Source organism: Tachypleus tridentatus, chromosome 10, assembly GCF_004210375.1.
Source record: "Tachypleus tridentatus isolate NWPU-2018 chromosome 10, ASM421037v1, whole genome shotgun sequence".
NCBI lineage: Eukaryota > Metazoa > Arthropoda > Merostomata > Xiphosura > Limulidae > Tachypleus > Tachypleus tridentatus.
The window spans coordinates 135,053,768-135,070,052 of record NC_134834.1 but is presented as its reverse complement, the minus strand read 5'-3'; the positions used below and the strand labels follow the sequence as shown (position 1 = coordinate 135,070,052).

The 16,285-nt window shown below is 33.7% G+C and overlaps 1 protein-coding gene across 6 annotated transcripts in view; it reads right to left on the bottom strand.

Annotated features, from left to right (window-relative positions):
* TfIIS (RNA polymerase II elongation factor) overlaps positions 1 to 16,285 on the bottom strand; it is a 63,297-nt gene that overhangs the window by 19,463 nt on the left and 27,549 nt on the right. For 3 of the 6 annotated variants that reach the window (XM_076463872.1, XM_076463873.1, XM_076463871.1), the window contains exons 2-3: positions 14,462 to 14,530; positions 1,747 to 1,855 (exon numbers count right to left, since the gene is read on the bottom strand). In XM_076463872.1, coding sequence (XP_076319987.1) covers positions 1,747 to 1,855; positions 14,462 to 14,530 — 178 coding nt within the window. Of the gene's footprint in view, positions 1 to 1,746; positions 1,856 to 2,038; positions 2,061 to 4,672; positions 4,870 to 14,461; positions 14,531 to 16,285 lie in introns of those variants that run through there. The other 3 variants (XM_076463876.1, XM_076463875.1, XM_076463874.1) reach the window with 3 other exon arrangements.

The following is a 16,285-nucleotide window of genomic DNA, read 5'->3' as shown; positions in this document are numbered from 1 at the left end:
CAAAACCCCCTAAACAGATAAAAAATATAAAATTATACTGATAAAAGTTTTAGGGTATTTTCTCTAACCTAACTTTACACCCACCTGGCAAAGTCAACCAACCTTATAACCACCATAAAAAAATCCTCTTTTTTTTTTTTTTTCTAGAATAATTACATATAACCACAGTCATCTATCTAAAATAGCTTAAAGCTCATAACAGTATACTTATGTTTATATCTTATTGTTTTATTACTCTTTGAAGCATGTTTAACTAATAATCATGCTACACAAGTTGTAAGCCAGTCAAAAAATGTGCAGCTCAAGAGTATATTTCATGAAGTATTTTTTTTTCATTATACTGTAAGTTTTTAATGCTTACATAGTAGTTACTTTTATTATAACAATCAATAGATAACACACGTATAAACCAAGAAATACAATATTTACTCAAGTCTTTTTTTTTTTTTGGTAAGACTACTTTTTTTTTCAATTTATGTAAACAGTAAATCTACTACCACACCAAATTTATTTAATTAAATAACACACCTAAGAGCACAGAACAATGAAATGCTCAAAGTAAACAATGTCCAATAACTTTCATAACTTACTGGCTTTCTAATTATGCAGTAATACCCTTTATAAATTCAGCTAAGCTTGTTGACATGATTCACATAAGAAAACATTTGAGGTAAAATAATTTTCTGAACAGAAAACAATACAACATAATGCGCCATTTCATAGATTAAAACTTTGACTTTCAACTGGTCATAAATAATACTTATAATATATTATAGAAAGTTCCTGGCAATCTGTGAAAGAAAATACGACAAGTGTGTCTGATTTTTTTCTTTATGGCTAATTGGCTTCATAAGCAACTAGGATTGAAGGCTATAAAAATTGCTTTACTTGTGCAATATCAAAATTTGAATGATTATCTTACACTAAATTTTTATTCTTGGGGGGATGGGGGTGGTAAATAAATTAAAGTAGAGGAAAAATCTTCAGAGCAAACATCACAGCTGTCATACTAGTGAATACTGAAGACTTTAAATACTTCCTTTTAAATAAAGAGCTTAAAACTGTACATGATCATAAAATTTGATTTATTAAATATGTTTTGACGTCAAGTTTATTCGTATACAGTGATAATAAAATAGCTTAATTCAATTTTGGATGTAATTTAGTACAAGCTTGTAACATATGCAGAAAAAGGTTAAATCTATTAGTAAATGTGGGTACCTCAAATTTCCCTGCTCTAATGACAAACATTGCTGTGTTGAACCCATTAAACAAATAATGCAACTCTGCATGAAATCATCATTCACCATTTTAAACACTACAAACATATAATCCCAAAACTGACCATTTTATATTTCAGATCAGTTAACAACCAAAATGTTACAACCATTATGTCTCATTTACTATTAATAATTTTGATTCTTACGTATGTCATGTTAAAAGTTAAAATATCAATTATTTTCATACATAAAACATCTACTCTCTGGTAATATAACAACAAGAAAAATCAACATTAATAAATCAAGAAATGGGGCTTATGAATATTCATTAGGAAGTTCCTGCATTCACATATAGTAGTGCAGAATGATGTTACATGTATTATATACATTTAGAATTCACAAAAGTACCAGCTGGCTAATATATATAAAGCATTAAATATAAGCACAGTGACAAGAAAATTTTGTTCAAAAACACTACTCTCACTCAAGAAAAAAAAAAAAGGCTTATTATTACTGTATATCTTACCAGACAAAAGTTTCTTCCAGCTTTTAATCAGAGACTTAGACAAGCTTATAACCTCTTCATCACTGCTTGACTTTCTTAAGGAGTTAACAGTCATACCTATCCTGGTTTTCTACAGTTAAACAAAATATTTAATAATCACTTGAGATGTTTTATGACAATATAAAATATTATATAGATGCAGAAGAGCTGAAGGGAGCTCCTGTTATAAGTACTAATAAATAATAAACATCACAGTAATACACCTAGTAGTTTCTACAAGTGAAAAAATACAAAGTTATCTAAAAACAATTACTTTTTAGATGTTTCTGGAGATTCTGAAATACAGCATCAGGTGACATCTGTTAGTTAAATGCAACATCTTAAACAAAGCAGTTTATCTTCCCAGTATGTTCTCTAATAAGGAAAACAAAGTGAATGAAAAAGTAAAGACCATACTTAAAAACTTCTAAAAATTTCAATGTTGATATGTATTGACAATCAATTGCAATAATCATTTCTCAATACAAATCATGCAAAACTATTAGTGACCTATGATCTGATGTCAGTTCTGTCACGTCAAGCAAGGTAATATGCTTCATTGAGATAAGATTCATATCTAATATAGTTTCTTTTCACTAAATAATACATTTATGTGTCAATGAAATACTTCATATACAATGTACACTACATGTTTACCTTCTGCTGGTGGAAAAAAAAACATGTTAATGTTCAATGAAAAACTGAATTTACAATTTACACTGCATGCTGTTTCCCTGTATAAGTGCAAAGTAATTTTCATAATAAGGTTAAAAATACTTTTCTTCAGCTGAAAAAAATTTAAATATAATTTGTATAACCCTAAAACTTCCTAAATAAATATCAAATTTTCTTCCCTTGGAAAATTCATATCCTTGTATTTTCTTTACTCTAGCACTACAAGAGATTGACTGACCTCGTTACCACTATAAAGAATTAAGAAGTTACGGGTTTCCCCAATTTTCTTTCTGAAATCACAGCACATTTGTAACAGCAAAGCACAACTGTTTATCCTAAGTAGCTTAAAGCTTGTAACAATATACATATATTATACTGAATTTCATTTTATTGCCCTTTGAGCTGTGTAGCATTCTCACCCTATAAATTGTAAATCAAATAGTAAACATGCAGTATCAGATTACATTGTGCACAAACTACTTGTTAGCATCTCATACAAAATCATTAATATTACTCATTTTACTTCAATTACACTAAAGAGTTTTAATTTTTACACTTTAGTTACTCTTATAATAATAATAATAAAGAATACACATGATAAACAGGAAATAAATTGCTTAAATGGGTCTTAACCTTTTGCTCTCAACTGTAGATGTAACTTAATCTTTTTTTTTTAATACTAGTTTTATTAATGCATTTAATAATTTCTATTTAATTAAATAATGTACCAAAGAAAGCAAAATAATCACATACAAAAATAAAACGTGCCATAACTATAAATTTTTCTGGCTTTCTAACAGCAACAAAAGCCATTAAAAATTCAGCTTAGCTCATTGATATGTTTCTCTTAGAAATAAATTTTGAAAATAGACAATTCTCTGTACAGACAAAAATGTAATATAATACATCATTTGATAGAGAAAAACTTTGGTTTTCTACTGGTTATAAATAATATAGTCTTAAAAGTCAGAGAGAATTATCTGCAAGTTCTGAAAGAGAGGAAGGGACAATTGGGCATGGCAAGAGGGATACAAATTTCTATATTGTTGCTCTGCAAACAAATAAGATCAGTAGCTAAGGAAATTATACTTTGGTTGAATGATGAAAGCATTATAATGAGTAAAGGTGGTAAAAAAAGTCAAGAAGATAAAAGAAATAACAAAAGTCACAGTTCTCATATTAGGGAAAGATTGATAAATTTAAAAGTGTGCAATTTCAACAGTTTAATTTTTTTTTGATGGGTTTTCTCATGCGGTTAAAAGAAAATGACCATTCTAAGGCCTTTTCAATTTCCCTCTTCATTTTTGCATACAATTTGATAGTGTTAATATAACTTAATACTTGCAATGAAGTATCTCACTATCTTTTCAATTTTGTCCATCTTCTGAATCTCTCGCACTTACCATCTTGCAATTCTATTATAGATTTTAAATCAATTTCATCAGTTTCTGTTAAAGCATTCTTGTCGACATTCACAAAATCATCTGCATTAATCTTCTCAATCAGTTTGGATTTCACTAGAATCGTCACAACAAACAACTTCTCCACAATTTCCGTTATCATCAAGAATAAATCCACAGTTTCGAAAGCATTTCATTATGCATTCATCTTTTATGCATTTTATTGAGTGACTTTAAAATACAATTGCATCTAACACGTAAATTTTCATGGTCATTTCAGATGCTCCCTTACAGTTGGCCATGTTTTTAATGACATACTGAAGCATCAATTTTCTGTATTTCAATTTTATACACTGTAGAACCGATGTTGTACATGTAGGTAAAAAGACTAAATAAACATTTTAAAGTTGAACTTTACGGTGACAAGTTGCATTATCTAGGAAAAGTAGAATATTCCTATTTTCTTATTCCATTCTTTTGTTTAATTTGTTCAAAAATTCCTCGAACATAGCACTTATCCACGCTTCATAACTTGCTTTCCATTCCACAGGAAGGTGATTCTTCCTTAAATTTTTGAAACAGCACAGATTTTTCATTTTTACCTATTACCCATAGTTTCTCTAGTTTACCCATCAGCAAATGCTACCAAAAGTGCAGTCAATTGTTCTTTGAAAAAGTGATCTTCAGAATAAAGACAGCAGAAAAAAGAACAGAATACATTTAACCAATACTTACTGTTACAAAATGTCCAAGAATTTATTAATATTTAAACATATTAGCAATTAAATAAGAAATTAATATTTAATCAAAAGCATTTTTTCCACCTTACTTACTCATGTTCTAGTCCTACTTGTAGATAGATGAGGTGGTTGAAAGAGTTTTGTGTCTGCGTTACACAGATTCCACAATACAAAGGGCCTTTTGTAAGAGAAATTTTAAGATAATGCTGCAAAATTTTGATATTTCCAGCTTGTACAGGTTTCCACCCCATGCAGTTTGACTTAGACAGGTTTTACTGTATTTATGTTAACCTAAAAAGATCCCTATTATTATATTTTAATTAATTATGTTTATAATAAGTAAAGAATAAAAATGATAAAAAGGAAATAAAGTACTTACTCTAGCTTTTTTTTTGCTATTGATTGTTAATAACACTTTAACACTTTTTTTATATTAATGGTAATAATGCACTATTTTTTTTATAATTAAATAATGCACAAAAAAATTAACAACATACAAAAGTAGACAATTTTCCCCTAACTCAAAATTTTTCTGGTTTCTTAACTATGGGACAAGAGCTATTGATAAATAAAAACCTTGACTTTGTATTGGTTATAGGTAATATACAAGTTTCTATTTGAAAATTCTGTAAACAAAGAAAATTTAAGGCTATAAAAATTATGGTTTGTCTAAACAATGATGATTTTATAGTTAGCAATTTATGTTTAATTCTGTAAATTTTGGAGGGGGTAGTGGATAAAATAAAGATACCCAGAGAAAATGTGTCACATGCCTCATGTGAAAAGAATTCAGGATTTTTCAAAAAAATACCGTCTTATACAATTCACAACTTAAGATTGATACACTATTAAAATATGGAATATTAGCTAAGATTTTATGCAATACTAACTGATTAAACTACTTTTTGTTTATTTACAACATTTTGAATCCAAGATACCAGAACTGTGTCACATGCAGTAAGATAACCATGCCAATAGGGATAAAGCAAATATTTCCCTGAGATTGGACAATTTGGTGTTCAATGCCACAGAATATCTGAATGAGAAGTAACAGTATTTGAGGAAGTTATAGCAGAGTTGTGTTAAAGTTTCAACCCAATGCAAGGTCAAGCTACTTAACTGAGTAATACAGAAAATGCAAAGTTGAAGAGTCCATAAAATACAGTCATATCTATAAAGAATCTGCAAATTATCTTTTGGAAGTCTACCCCAGTATGGTATTATAAAATCTGAGTTTCTTAGCGATAGATTCACCAAGGATGTCTTGAGCCACCCATGGAGCATCACAAATGTCAAAAGCTCATCTCTGGCTGAAACCATTTGAGTGGCAACACAATTTAAACACATTCATTAAGATTTCTTTTTTTGGTACGTTTGAACATATTTAAACCAGGTTAACAAAATAATATTTGGAAAGGTTCATACAAATACTACTACTTTACAATCATGGATAATGAATATAAAAAAAAAAACTAGTTAGTAGCTGATGATTATCAAGGAAATTAAATATACAAAGTGCTGCAAGAAGCTAGCAGCTATATCATGCATGTGACACTCATGATATAGCATGTGGAGACATATCAGTTTGGAGTTGCAATTGGCAATTAAATGTTAAAATTTCTTAAATATGGCTAATTTGCATAGAATAAAGTATAAAAAATATCATTTTTGCATAAATTTTGATTTTATGTATAATACATTTAATCCAAATGTCCTTGAACACCCACTGTTAAGAATTTGCACTTTTTACCTTGATTAGAAAAATTATCGACAAACATCCCAGGATAAAAGGCACTGCTTAAGGTATCCTAGTATTAAATAATGTTCAAAATGAGTTTTTAAAATGAATAGTCTAATATAAACTGTAATAATTAAAACACAGCACTTCAAAATGATTTTGAACTGTAATATGATTAGAAGCCAAGCTTACAAGGCTACCCTCTACTAATGAGCCATCCATGATTACAGGCTATCCCATCATTGTTCATTCATAGAGATTATTAATGAGTATGATCACCAGACATTCAGGTAATCAAAATACTTTTACAATGATTTATCATTGTTATTTTGAATTGATTTAAGACTTAAATTTAATTGGTTAGTTGCAAATCCCAAAAATAATCAACCAAAGAAAATTATAGTTTTCAATCATAACCATTTCCAATTACTTCAATAATCCAAGTCTCATGAGATTTATCAATTAATTGAATATAATTTATTGATGAGCTTTGTGATTAATATATTATTGAATTCAACTAGTCTTAGCTACAGTATTATTTTGTTATAAAATAATCAGTATCAACAACATCCACACTATAACAATTGTTCATGCAATTTGATATCAGTGTTTCAACTGGAACTACTACCTTCAACATCTCAGATGGTATTGTTGACACTGGATATACCAGATATAGTGTGATTGAATTGAAACACTTTCATCACAAGCTCTCAGTATAGTTATCTGTATTAATTTAAACATTATCCCACACTGAAAATATATTCCTGATAAATACTTAATTATGTTCACATAACCCATCACCCAGTCCAACATCAGCTATCATTCAGAATAGTACAAGGTCCACAGTAGGAAGTGTGACACACCATCAAAGAACAACTGACTCCCTTTATACAGTAGAACCAATCTTCACTTCAAGATTAAGCACAAAAAAAGCACTGGAAGTGGGGAGAAAGGGTGGAAAATGTGAGCAGAAGTAAATATATATTGGAAATACATTTTCAGGATAGGAAAATGTTAAGTTCCAATACAATTTTTTTTTTTTTTTACTTTCTCTCATATAATACTTAGAATCCCACTCTGGTCTGGTGGATGGGCCAGGGCAAAAATACCTAAAAGAGCACCCTTCAGAATGCATTTGAAGATACCCTAAGGAATCTGACTCCTCTTTAGAGAGAAAACACTCATATGGAAGACTGCACCACATCTAAAGGAGGTATACTCACTGCTTGTGAAGAATGAAGGTGTGACCAAATTGCCAGACTGGTCAGTAGTGTAATGTAGTGGCTAGGGCACATCTAATAGTAATTGTTTGATCTACTCTAGTCCAAAATTAGAAACGTATGAAAGGGAAAAAACTAAGCCAGAGTAGTAGGAGAGCCCACAGAAGCTTCAGGAACCAGAAGAGAATGAAGATTTCCACTCCAAACATCTTAGCTGGCACAAATGTAAATCTACTAAACAACCAAATCCAGGAAGCACACAAAATTCAGTGGAAAAGGACACAGCCAGATGATGAATATAATGATAAATGAAAATGTTATGAACTGTTCACATGGTACAATGGTGTATCTAATAAGAAACATGGAAAAGGTGACAAGCATTACAAGAGAGGACTGAATAAGCCAAGCAAATAAATTGACAAATTCAATTAGTATGGAGAAGAGAGAGAAGGAAGGACTGCAATAGATAAGAGAGAAAAAGTGAAATAGAAAAGGAAGCTGTACATGCCACATAACACTGGAGAGCCCAATGAACCTTGGGCAATTGAGACTGACAAAAGAGAGAAAGAAGTAAAAGTGGTGAAAACTGGAGAGGCCAAGAGTCAAGAGAACCAAGGTTGAGCAAGCAAAAACAAAGCAACAAGGACATGACACTGAGTGGTTTGGGTAATGGATGCAACTCTGGTAAGAAGGATGGAGGATATACACAAATATAAAGATCAACCCAATCCTGACAGAAGGCATCAAATGCAACAGCTGAAGGATGTGAAACTGAGGACAAGAACAAAGGGAGTCTGTTATTCAGGTGGGTAGTGAAAGTGTTCAGTTGGGGCATAACTAAAAAAAAAAAACTGTAGATGGAGGGATCATTCTATGGGGAAATCCTGTCAGGAAGAAATAATCATTTTGCAACAAGACTGAAAGCACCAGCATACACCAAGCCAGCAATTGGAGATAGGTGGATTGGTTGGTTGGTTGATTTAGTGTTTTATGGCACAAAGCAGCTAGGCTATCTGCAAACATCCAGTAAGCAGTTAAAATTAAAGTAAATTTAGTAAAATTCATAAAAGGAAATTAAGGTAAAACAAATTAAATTTTAAAAAAACAAATAGCACAAAACCAATGTTTACATATAGTCTACAATGTTAAGAGAAAATCTACAGTAATACAAGTTGTAAAGGACTTTCTGTATCATAATCGTAGTTATCATAACTCTCCAGGAAGAATAACAAGCAAGTACAAAAACCACCTTCAGTCACCTGAAGTTGGTCTTTCCAGTCCTGGTTCCAAAATATTTGATGTTATGGCCATATTCAAAAAGTAAAGTAATAAAAATTTTAAAAGGCTTGCAGCAAAATTTTAATAATAACTCACCAGGATGACTAGCAGGTAGTTCAAACAGCAGCATTAGTCACCTGAAGTTGGCCTATCCAATCCTGGTTGAGTTATTTAACATTACGGCCATTTTCTAATATCAAACTGAACTAGATGTACTTTGATTCTTAAAAGGGAATCACGTTAAAAAGGTCTAGTGTATAAATTAAACAACTTAAATGGTATTAAAAAGATAAATGGCCTTTAAAATACTAAAAACATTACCAAGGTGGATAGTGTCACTATCACCAATAACATTATCTAATGTTATGGACAAACCTTGGAACAGAACATGCTTAAAATGGTGCCATCATTGAGAGTCGTAACGACAGCAGGAAAGTAAAATGTGGTTTATTGTGACCAGAGTGTTACACAGACTACACACTGCTGTATCAGCTCCACATAAAAGAAAATGAAGAGTTAAAAAAACTGACCAATGCTTAGCCTAGTTAGAACAACTTCCTCTTTCCGATCTTTACAGAAGCAAGATGACCAAAGTCCAATATAGGGTTTTATTTGGAAAAGCTTGTTTTCACGTTGGTCACTCCAAGTTGACTGCCAGCTGGCACTGAGCCGAGCCTAGAATACAGGACCACAGTCCACATACAGAACAGGCACAGCAGTGATAGTGCCAGAGCAGATAGATTTAGCTGCGGTGTCGGTGAGCTCGTTCCTGTGAATACCAACATGGCCCAGTATCCAAAAAAACTGGATAGAAGTAGATATTTAAAAGATATGGGCAAGCCAGTTTTGAATATTAGCGAGAACAAGGTGTGAACTAACGTGAAGCGATTCCAGAGCCAGTAGAGGACTAAGCAAGTCAGTATAAATAGTACAGTTTAAGTACTGCTTAGCTTCTATGTGATCCAGGGCAAGAGAAATAGCATACAGTTCAGCAGTGAACACAGAAATTGTATATAGAATTCTGTGCCGAACCACAACAAACCAATGGCAGAGCCCACACAGTCACATGATTTTGAACCATCTGTATAAAAAAAAATGGAAGAATGGTTCAAAAGATGTTAAGCAAATAGCAGGCAGTATTTCCAATTGGGAGTGTCTGCTTCTCTCAGATGACTTAAAAATAGGTCACATTTAGAGACTGTAAGAAGCCATGGATGGGCTGACCAGTGGATACAGCAATGTTATCCAAGAACAGACACAATTCATCCAACTGTGCCAGGATACAAAGGCCAAAAGGAGCAATGGCAGATCATCTGTTCTGAAAAGATATAGTGCACTGAGGAAGGAAAACACAACCCCAGGTGGGATGTTTTGGTGAAGAATGAAGTTTCAAAGCATACAGTGAAGACAGTTGCAAACAGCGGAAGTGAAAAGAAGGTTCATGAGACTCTACGTATAAGCTCTGAACTGAGGAATACAGGAAGCCCCAGTGTAGAGCTGAAGTCCTTGATGATGAATGGGGTCCAACATCTTTAAGGCTGAAAGTCTGGCAGAGCCATAGACCAGTGCTCCATAGTTGAGTTTCAATCAAATAAGAGCACAATATATCTTTAGCACAGAACATCGATCTGCTACACAAGTGGTGGAAGAGAGGACACGGAGGATGTTCAGTGCTCTTGTAGATTTGACCTGTAGCTGCTTGATGTGCAATATAAAGGTCAGCTTACGGTCAAAGATAAGCCCCAAGAACTTTGTCTCAGGGACCACTGGCAGCACAACTTCACCGATATGGAGTTCAGGATTAGGGTGAATACCCTGTTGGTGGCAAAAGTGCATGCAAACGGTTTTATAGAGAGAAGTTTAAGCCATTTGTTGTGTTCCACTTCAGTAAATGATTGAGGGCAGTCTGTAGCTGTCACTCAATATACCTCAAGTTTGACGACTGGCGTGAGATGTGAAAGTCATTGACACAGAGCCCGTTAGCAACAGTGAGAGGGAGTTTTTCAACAATGGCATTAATCTTTATACTGAAAAGCGTGACACTCAAAACACAGCCCTGATGGACTCCAAGTTCCTGTAGAAAAAAAACAGGAAAGTGTCTAACCCACATGAACTTGAAATCCATTAAAAATTAATACAAATTGGCAAATGGCCACATAACCCATATATATGAAGGTCTTGCAAAATGCCATACCTCCATGTTGTATCATAAGCCTTTTCAATGTCAAAGAATATTGGTACAAGATGTTGTTATTTGAGAAAGGCTTCTCTGATTGACATTTCAAGTCGAATCAGGTAGTCTATAGTGGAGTGTTGTCATTGGAATCCATACTGGGCGAGCGAGAGGATTTGAGGAACCAAACAAAATGAGCATTAACCATCCTCTCCGAGGTCTTACAAAGTCAACTCGTCAAAACAATTGGACAGTAGTTTGAAGAAATCTTGGGATCCTTCCCAGGCTTAGAGAAAGGTAGGACAATAACTTGGCACCAGGTATAAGGTAAAACATTCTCCTGCCAGATCCAGTTAAAAACAATCAGAAGAATAGCAAAAGAATCAGAAAATAGATGGTGCAGCATTTCATAGTGTATATCATCAGGTCCAACCGATGTACTGCCAGACCAATGAAGGGCCAGTGTAAAGGGATGATTATAGTCACAGAGACAGAATTATATTGCCCTCTGACCTTTCAAATCTTGTTCCATGTGAGTTTTGAACTGGTGGTAGAAAATACACTGGTTGTGAACTCAATCCAAGATTCCTTCTGGCTTCAACGTCTTACCCACTGAGTATCCCAGGCCCATTTTTGAGATTTCGATGCCACGTAGCAGGTAGGATTCTACCATGGACAAGGATATAGTGGAAAACATGTCAACATTTTAGGAATACATTGAGCAGCTGCTTGTATAATACAGTCAGTTACTGCTGCCACACAGTCGTCTATTGATGGCAGGATCAAGTTCTGCGAGAGCAGTGAAAGAGGGCCAGTTTGCTTGATCCAGCTTCCACCAAGGCATGCAGGTAGGGTGGCATCAATCACAGGCAGTCTCTCTCAAAATTATAAGAAAATGATCATTGCCTCATGGATTACTGTCAACCCTCCATGAAAAATGAAAGAATAGTGAAGGGGAGCAAATTAAAAAATCAATAGCAATAAAATAAAGGACTGATTAGGTGCATGAAAATAAGTAGAAGAACTGCTATTAAAAAGAAAAAGGTTGTGATCAGAGGGCATATGCTCTACAGAGCAACCCCTCTATCAATATCAGCAGTTCCCCACAGGGGATGATGTCCAATAAAGTCCCCCAGGATTAAAAAAGGAGATGGCAACTGTTCAGTGAAAGCATCAAGGACTAATTAATCATATGTCTCTCCAGGTGACAGGTAGAGAGAAAGAACAGTGATGGTATGACCCAAGGAAACACGGACGGCTACAGCCTCCAAAGTTGTGTCAAGTGGCAAAGATAGGGTGGGCAAATGCTGATAACAACAGTGCCACCCCTCCATGTACTCGTCCATCACACAGCCTGTCATTTCTGTGCAAAGAAAACCACCAAAAGGTGACTGTATCAGCAGGCTACAGAAATGTTTCCTGTAAGAAAAGATATACAAGATGGAAGGAAACAATCAGTGTTTTGATGTCATCCAGATTAGAACATAAACCTCAACAGTTCCATTGTATCAAGGTTTTTGCATCTTGGGGTGGGAGATGAAGATGTATCCGAGGAAATGCTTGTACCCAGAACCAAAGGAAGTGGACCTTGGGATTTGTTGGAATGTATGCAAGGAATAGAGGTAGGTATTGAAGTTGATTTACCAATTTTTTTCAACCATGGAGGTCAAAAGACTTTTCATTTGTTTTGAGAATGATCCTTTTGGAGGCACCAAGATCTGTCTGCACTCCCACTGTAGTTGTGGAACAAAGTGCAGCATCATACATCCAATATGAAGCAGTGGACAGCAACTTGTGAGCCTCGGAATAAGTAACATTATGAATTGTTTTCAAATGTTGCACCTCTTTTTCTTCCAACCATTTAGGGCAAGAACGAAAGTAGGATGGGTGGGATCCATTGCAATTGATGCAATGAAGGTCCGTTTCACACTCACAGGCATCATGGTCCTTGCCACTGCAATGAGCACACCTCAAGGAACCATGACATGACATCTTTAAATGACCTAACCGCTGACACTAGAAACATCGGAGAGAGTTTGGAATGTAGGCCATACCCTGCAATTAAGAGAACCTGCCTTGATGGTGGCAGGTAGACATGATGTAAATGTCAGGAGGAGGATATTGGTCAGCATGGTAATTCCATCTTTGTGAGTGGAGATACTCCTCACTGCATAAACTCCTTGAGTGGAGAAACCAGCGAAAATCTCTGACTTTGGATGTTCTTCAAATCCCTATCAACAATAACTCCTCATGATGAATTCAAAGTAGCATGAGGTGTGACCTCAATAGGTATATCCCCAATTCCCCTTGACTGCAAGAGGAGTTCACTGTGTTAAGATATGGATGTTTCCACCAATATGTCACCAGATCAAAGCTTCTTTACTGACTTTTGAGAGCCATCAAGTCCCTCTAGTCATTAGTAGCTGTCTATACAGTTTCTTTTTAAAATCAAACACCTCATCAATATTATACTATTCTGTATACAATACCTTAAGAACTAACAAATTTTTTATAAAAAGTTTATTTTCCAATATATTTGTTAAACAGTACAATTTGTCTTTATTGTTATTATACAGAATTTGTAATTATCTGAACAAAGAAGCACTATCAAACCATAGTTGTATGAAGTTTTAAATTCTTCAGTTTTTAAAACTATCATACATAGGTGAAGATGTTTTGCATTTTTAAACTAGAATATCATTTGTTGTTGATATAAAGACAGGAATGTCTCCACTGAAAACAACACAATTTATTTTTTTAGTTATGCTTGTGGAAGAATTATGCAGATTTAGAGATATTGAACAGACTGAGAATACTGGAACATGTCTTATGTAAACCTAAGTTGTCTGTTCAAATCATTTTAGTCTTTTTTACTAAAGTCAATGACCAAAAATCATTCATATAAATAACTATTCATAAACTGTGTTTATGTTATAAAAACAAACCTGTCTAGGTATTCATTTTGTATATACATTTCTAGAGTTTTATATATATAAATTCACTTAGTTATTACATCTCTAGGATAAAGGCCAAAAATGGCTGCTATAAATTTTTGTTCATTGCAGGTGATGAGCATCTAATGACTGTTGCTCATATAATGGCTAATTTTACTTATCAAGGATGAATGCATTTCTCATTCTCTCAGCAGGCAGTAACATCTGAAGCAGCTGAAAGTCTTACTCCACTGGTTATACAAACAAAACCCTACAGCACAGGCCATCCAACAGCCCGAATAATCAGTATACATTCCATAACTTTTGGTAAAAGATAAAAGACAAAAGTACCTACTAATTGTCAGAATTAAATTTACTTGAGGACGAAAGGCGGAAGACTTTCAAAACGTTGTCCTCTACACTTGTGTCTCCACAACAGGCAGTTGCCATCCATTCTACCAAGTTTCATCATGAATGCTCTGCCTAAACAATCTATCAGAGAATAAAACTGTGGAATATTGAGAATTCTCTATACTCTACCTGAAGGACTTCTAATGTGATTGGGAGCTCCTGCAAAGTTTTCAAAAGATCTAAAGCTTGATCTTGTCCCTGAAAGAAAATAAATATTGTGCATATATTTACAAATAAGATCTATCATATAAAAACTAGTAGTGTACTACATTAAAACAATAACTTAACTTACTTTGAGTGTAAGGTGATCATTTAAAGAATGTTGTTTATAAGATCTTGAACTAGCTGCTTTGTAAAAAACAATATTAAGAATAGAATGAAAATGATAGTTTCCCCACTATACAAGACTTCCACAATTTTAATTACTTATCACGCTTTTTCTTGAATTATCCCAATTCTGTTGCACCTGCCAAGTCCAAAAACTGACTACTTTATTCCAAGATAAAATCTGCAAATTTCTTCTATTCTGCTCCTCTAATCCACCATTTCTCAGAGGAAAATAATATTATTAATTTTACCCTGTCCTCATATGATAGTTTTCCATTCCAGGAACCACTTTTTTTTAACTCTAAAACCCTTTCCAACTACTCAATTAAGGTGATAAGCCTTATACTAAACAAAATACTTTAAATGAGGCCTAATCATGGATATTTACATAAAATGACAACTTCCTCTTACTAAAGCTGGGAAACTTAATTGAATAATCAATTATACCTTTAGTGTACTTTAAACTAACGCATTAGTGTTGTTTTATACTCACAAATTTTATATGGAGTTAAAATGAGCATGTCTGTATACATGCAGCACTCAGGTATTTTGGGTGCTAAAACCTTTTTACTTGGGTTCAACACCCACTGACACTAAACATGTATGTCTTGTCTTTGTTATTGGAAAGACAAAATGTTATCTGCCAATGTTACCAATTTTAAACTGCTGACTAAGAGAAAATGCAACTGATCGTGAGCACCCACTGCCAACTCGCTGCCTAATTAAATGTTAAATAGAATGTAAATTTACTGTTTATTAATTATAATTACATAACTGTATTCTTGAATGTTGTAAAATGTGTAGATCTAGGGTTGGTGGATATAATCTCCCAATTTAGGAATCTCAGATGACTTAAACCCTCATGTTATTCAAGGCATGACTAGCACCCTGGAATAATATACACTTGACCTTGCTCACACTACCCATGTAAATTGACTCCAATCTTCAGAATATTCATTTTACATTACAGTAAAAACAAGGAAATATTTTCCAACATTAATAGAAGACTTATGGTTGCTGAAACTTTCTCAGAGTTGGTTGATTGGTTGTTTGACATTTTTATGGCACAAAGCAACTAGGCTATCTGCACCAAACAACCAGTAAAAAAATTAGAGTAAAATTATTTAAATTTGTAAAAAGAAATCATGTTAAAACAAAACAGTCTATTTTTTTAATTAAAAAACTTAATAGCATTAAAAAACCAATGGCCCTTAAAAAACTCAAAACATTTGTAAGATGGACAATGTCACCATTGCCAATGATACTGTCCAGCATCAGGGGTAAACCTTGGGACAAAACATGTCTAAAATGATGCAGTCTCTCTCAAAATGATAGGAAAATTATCACTGCCCTGGGGGTTATTATCAACCCTCCATGAAAAGTGGGAGAATAGTGAAAAAAAGCAGACCATGAGATAATAGCAGTAAAAGATTGACCAGGTACATGAAAGTAAGTATAAACTGCAGTATTTTAGAGAAAAAGGTTGTGTTCCAAGAGCATATGGTCTATGAAGCAATCTGTCCCATCAATATCAGCACTTCCCCAGATAAGATTATGTCCATTAAAGTCCCCCAGAATTAAAAAGGGAAAGAGTAACTGTTAAACAAGAGCATCAAGATCTGACTG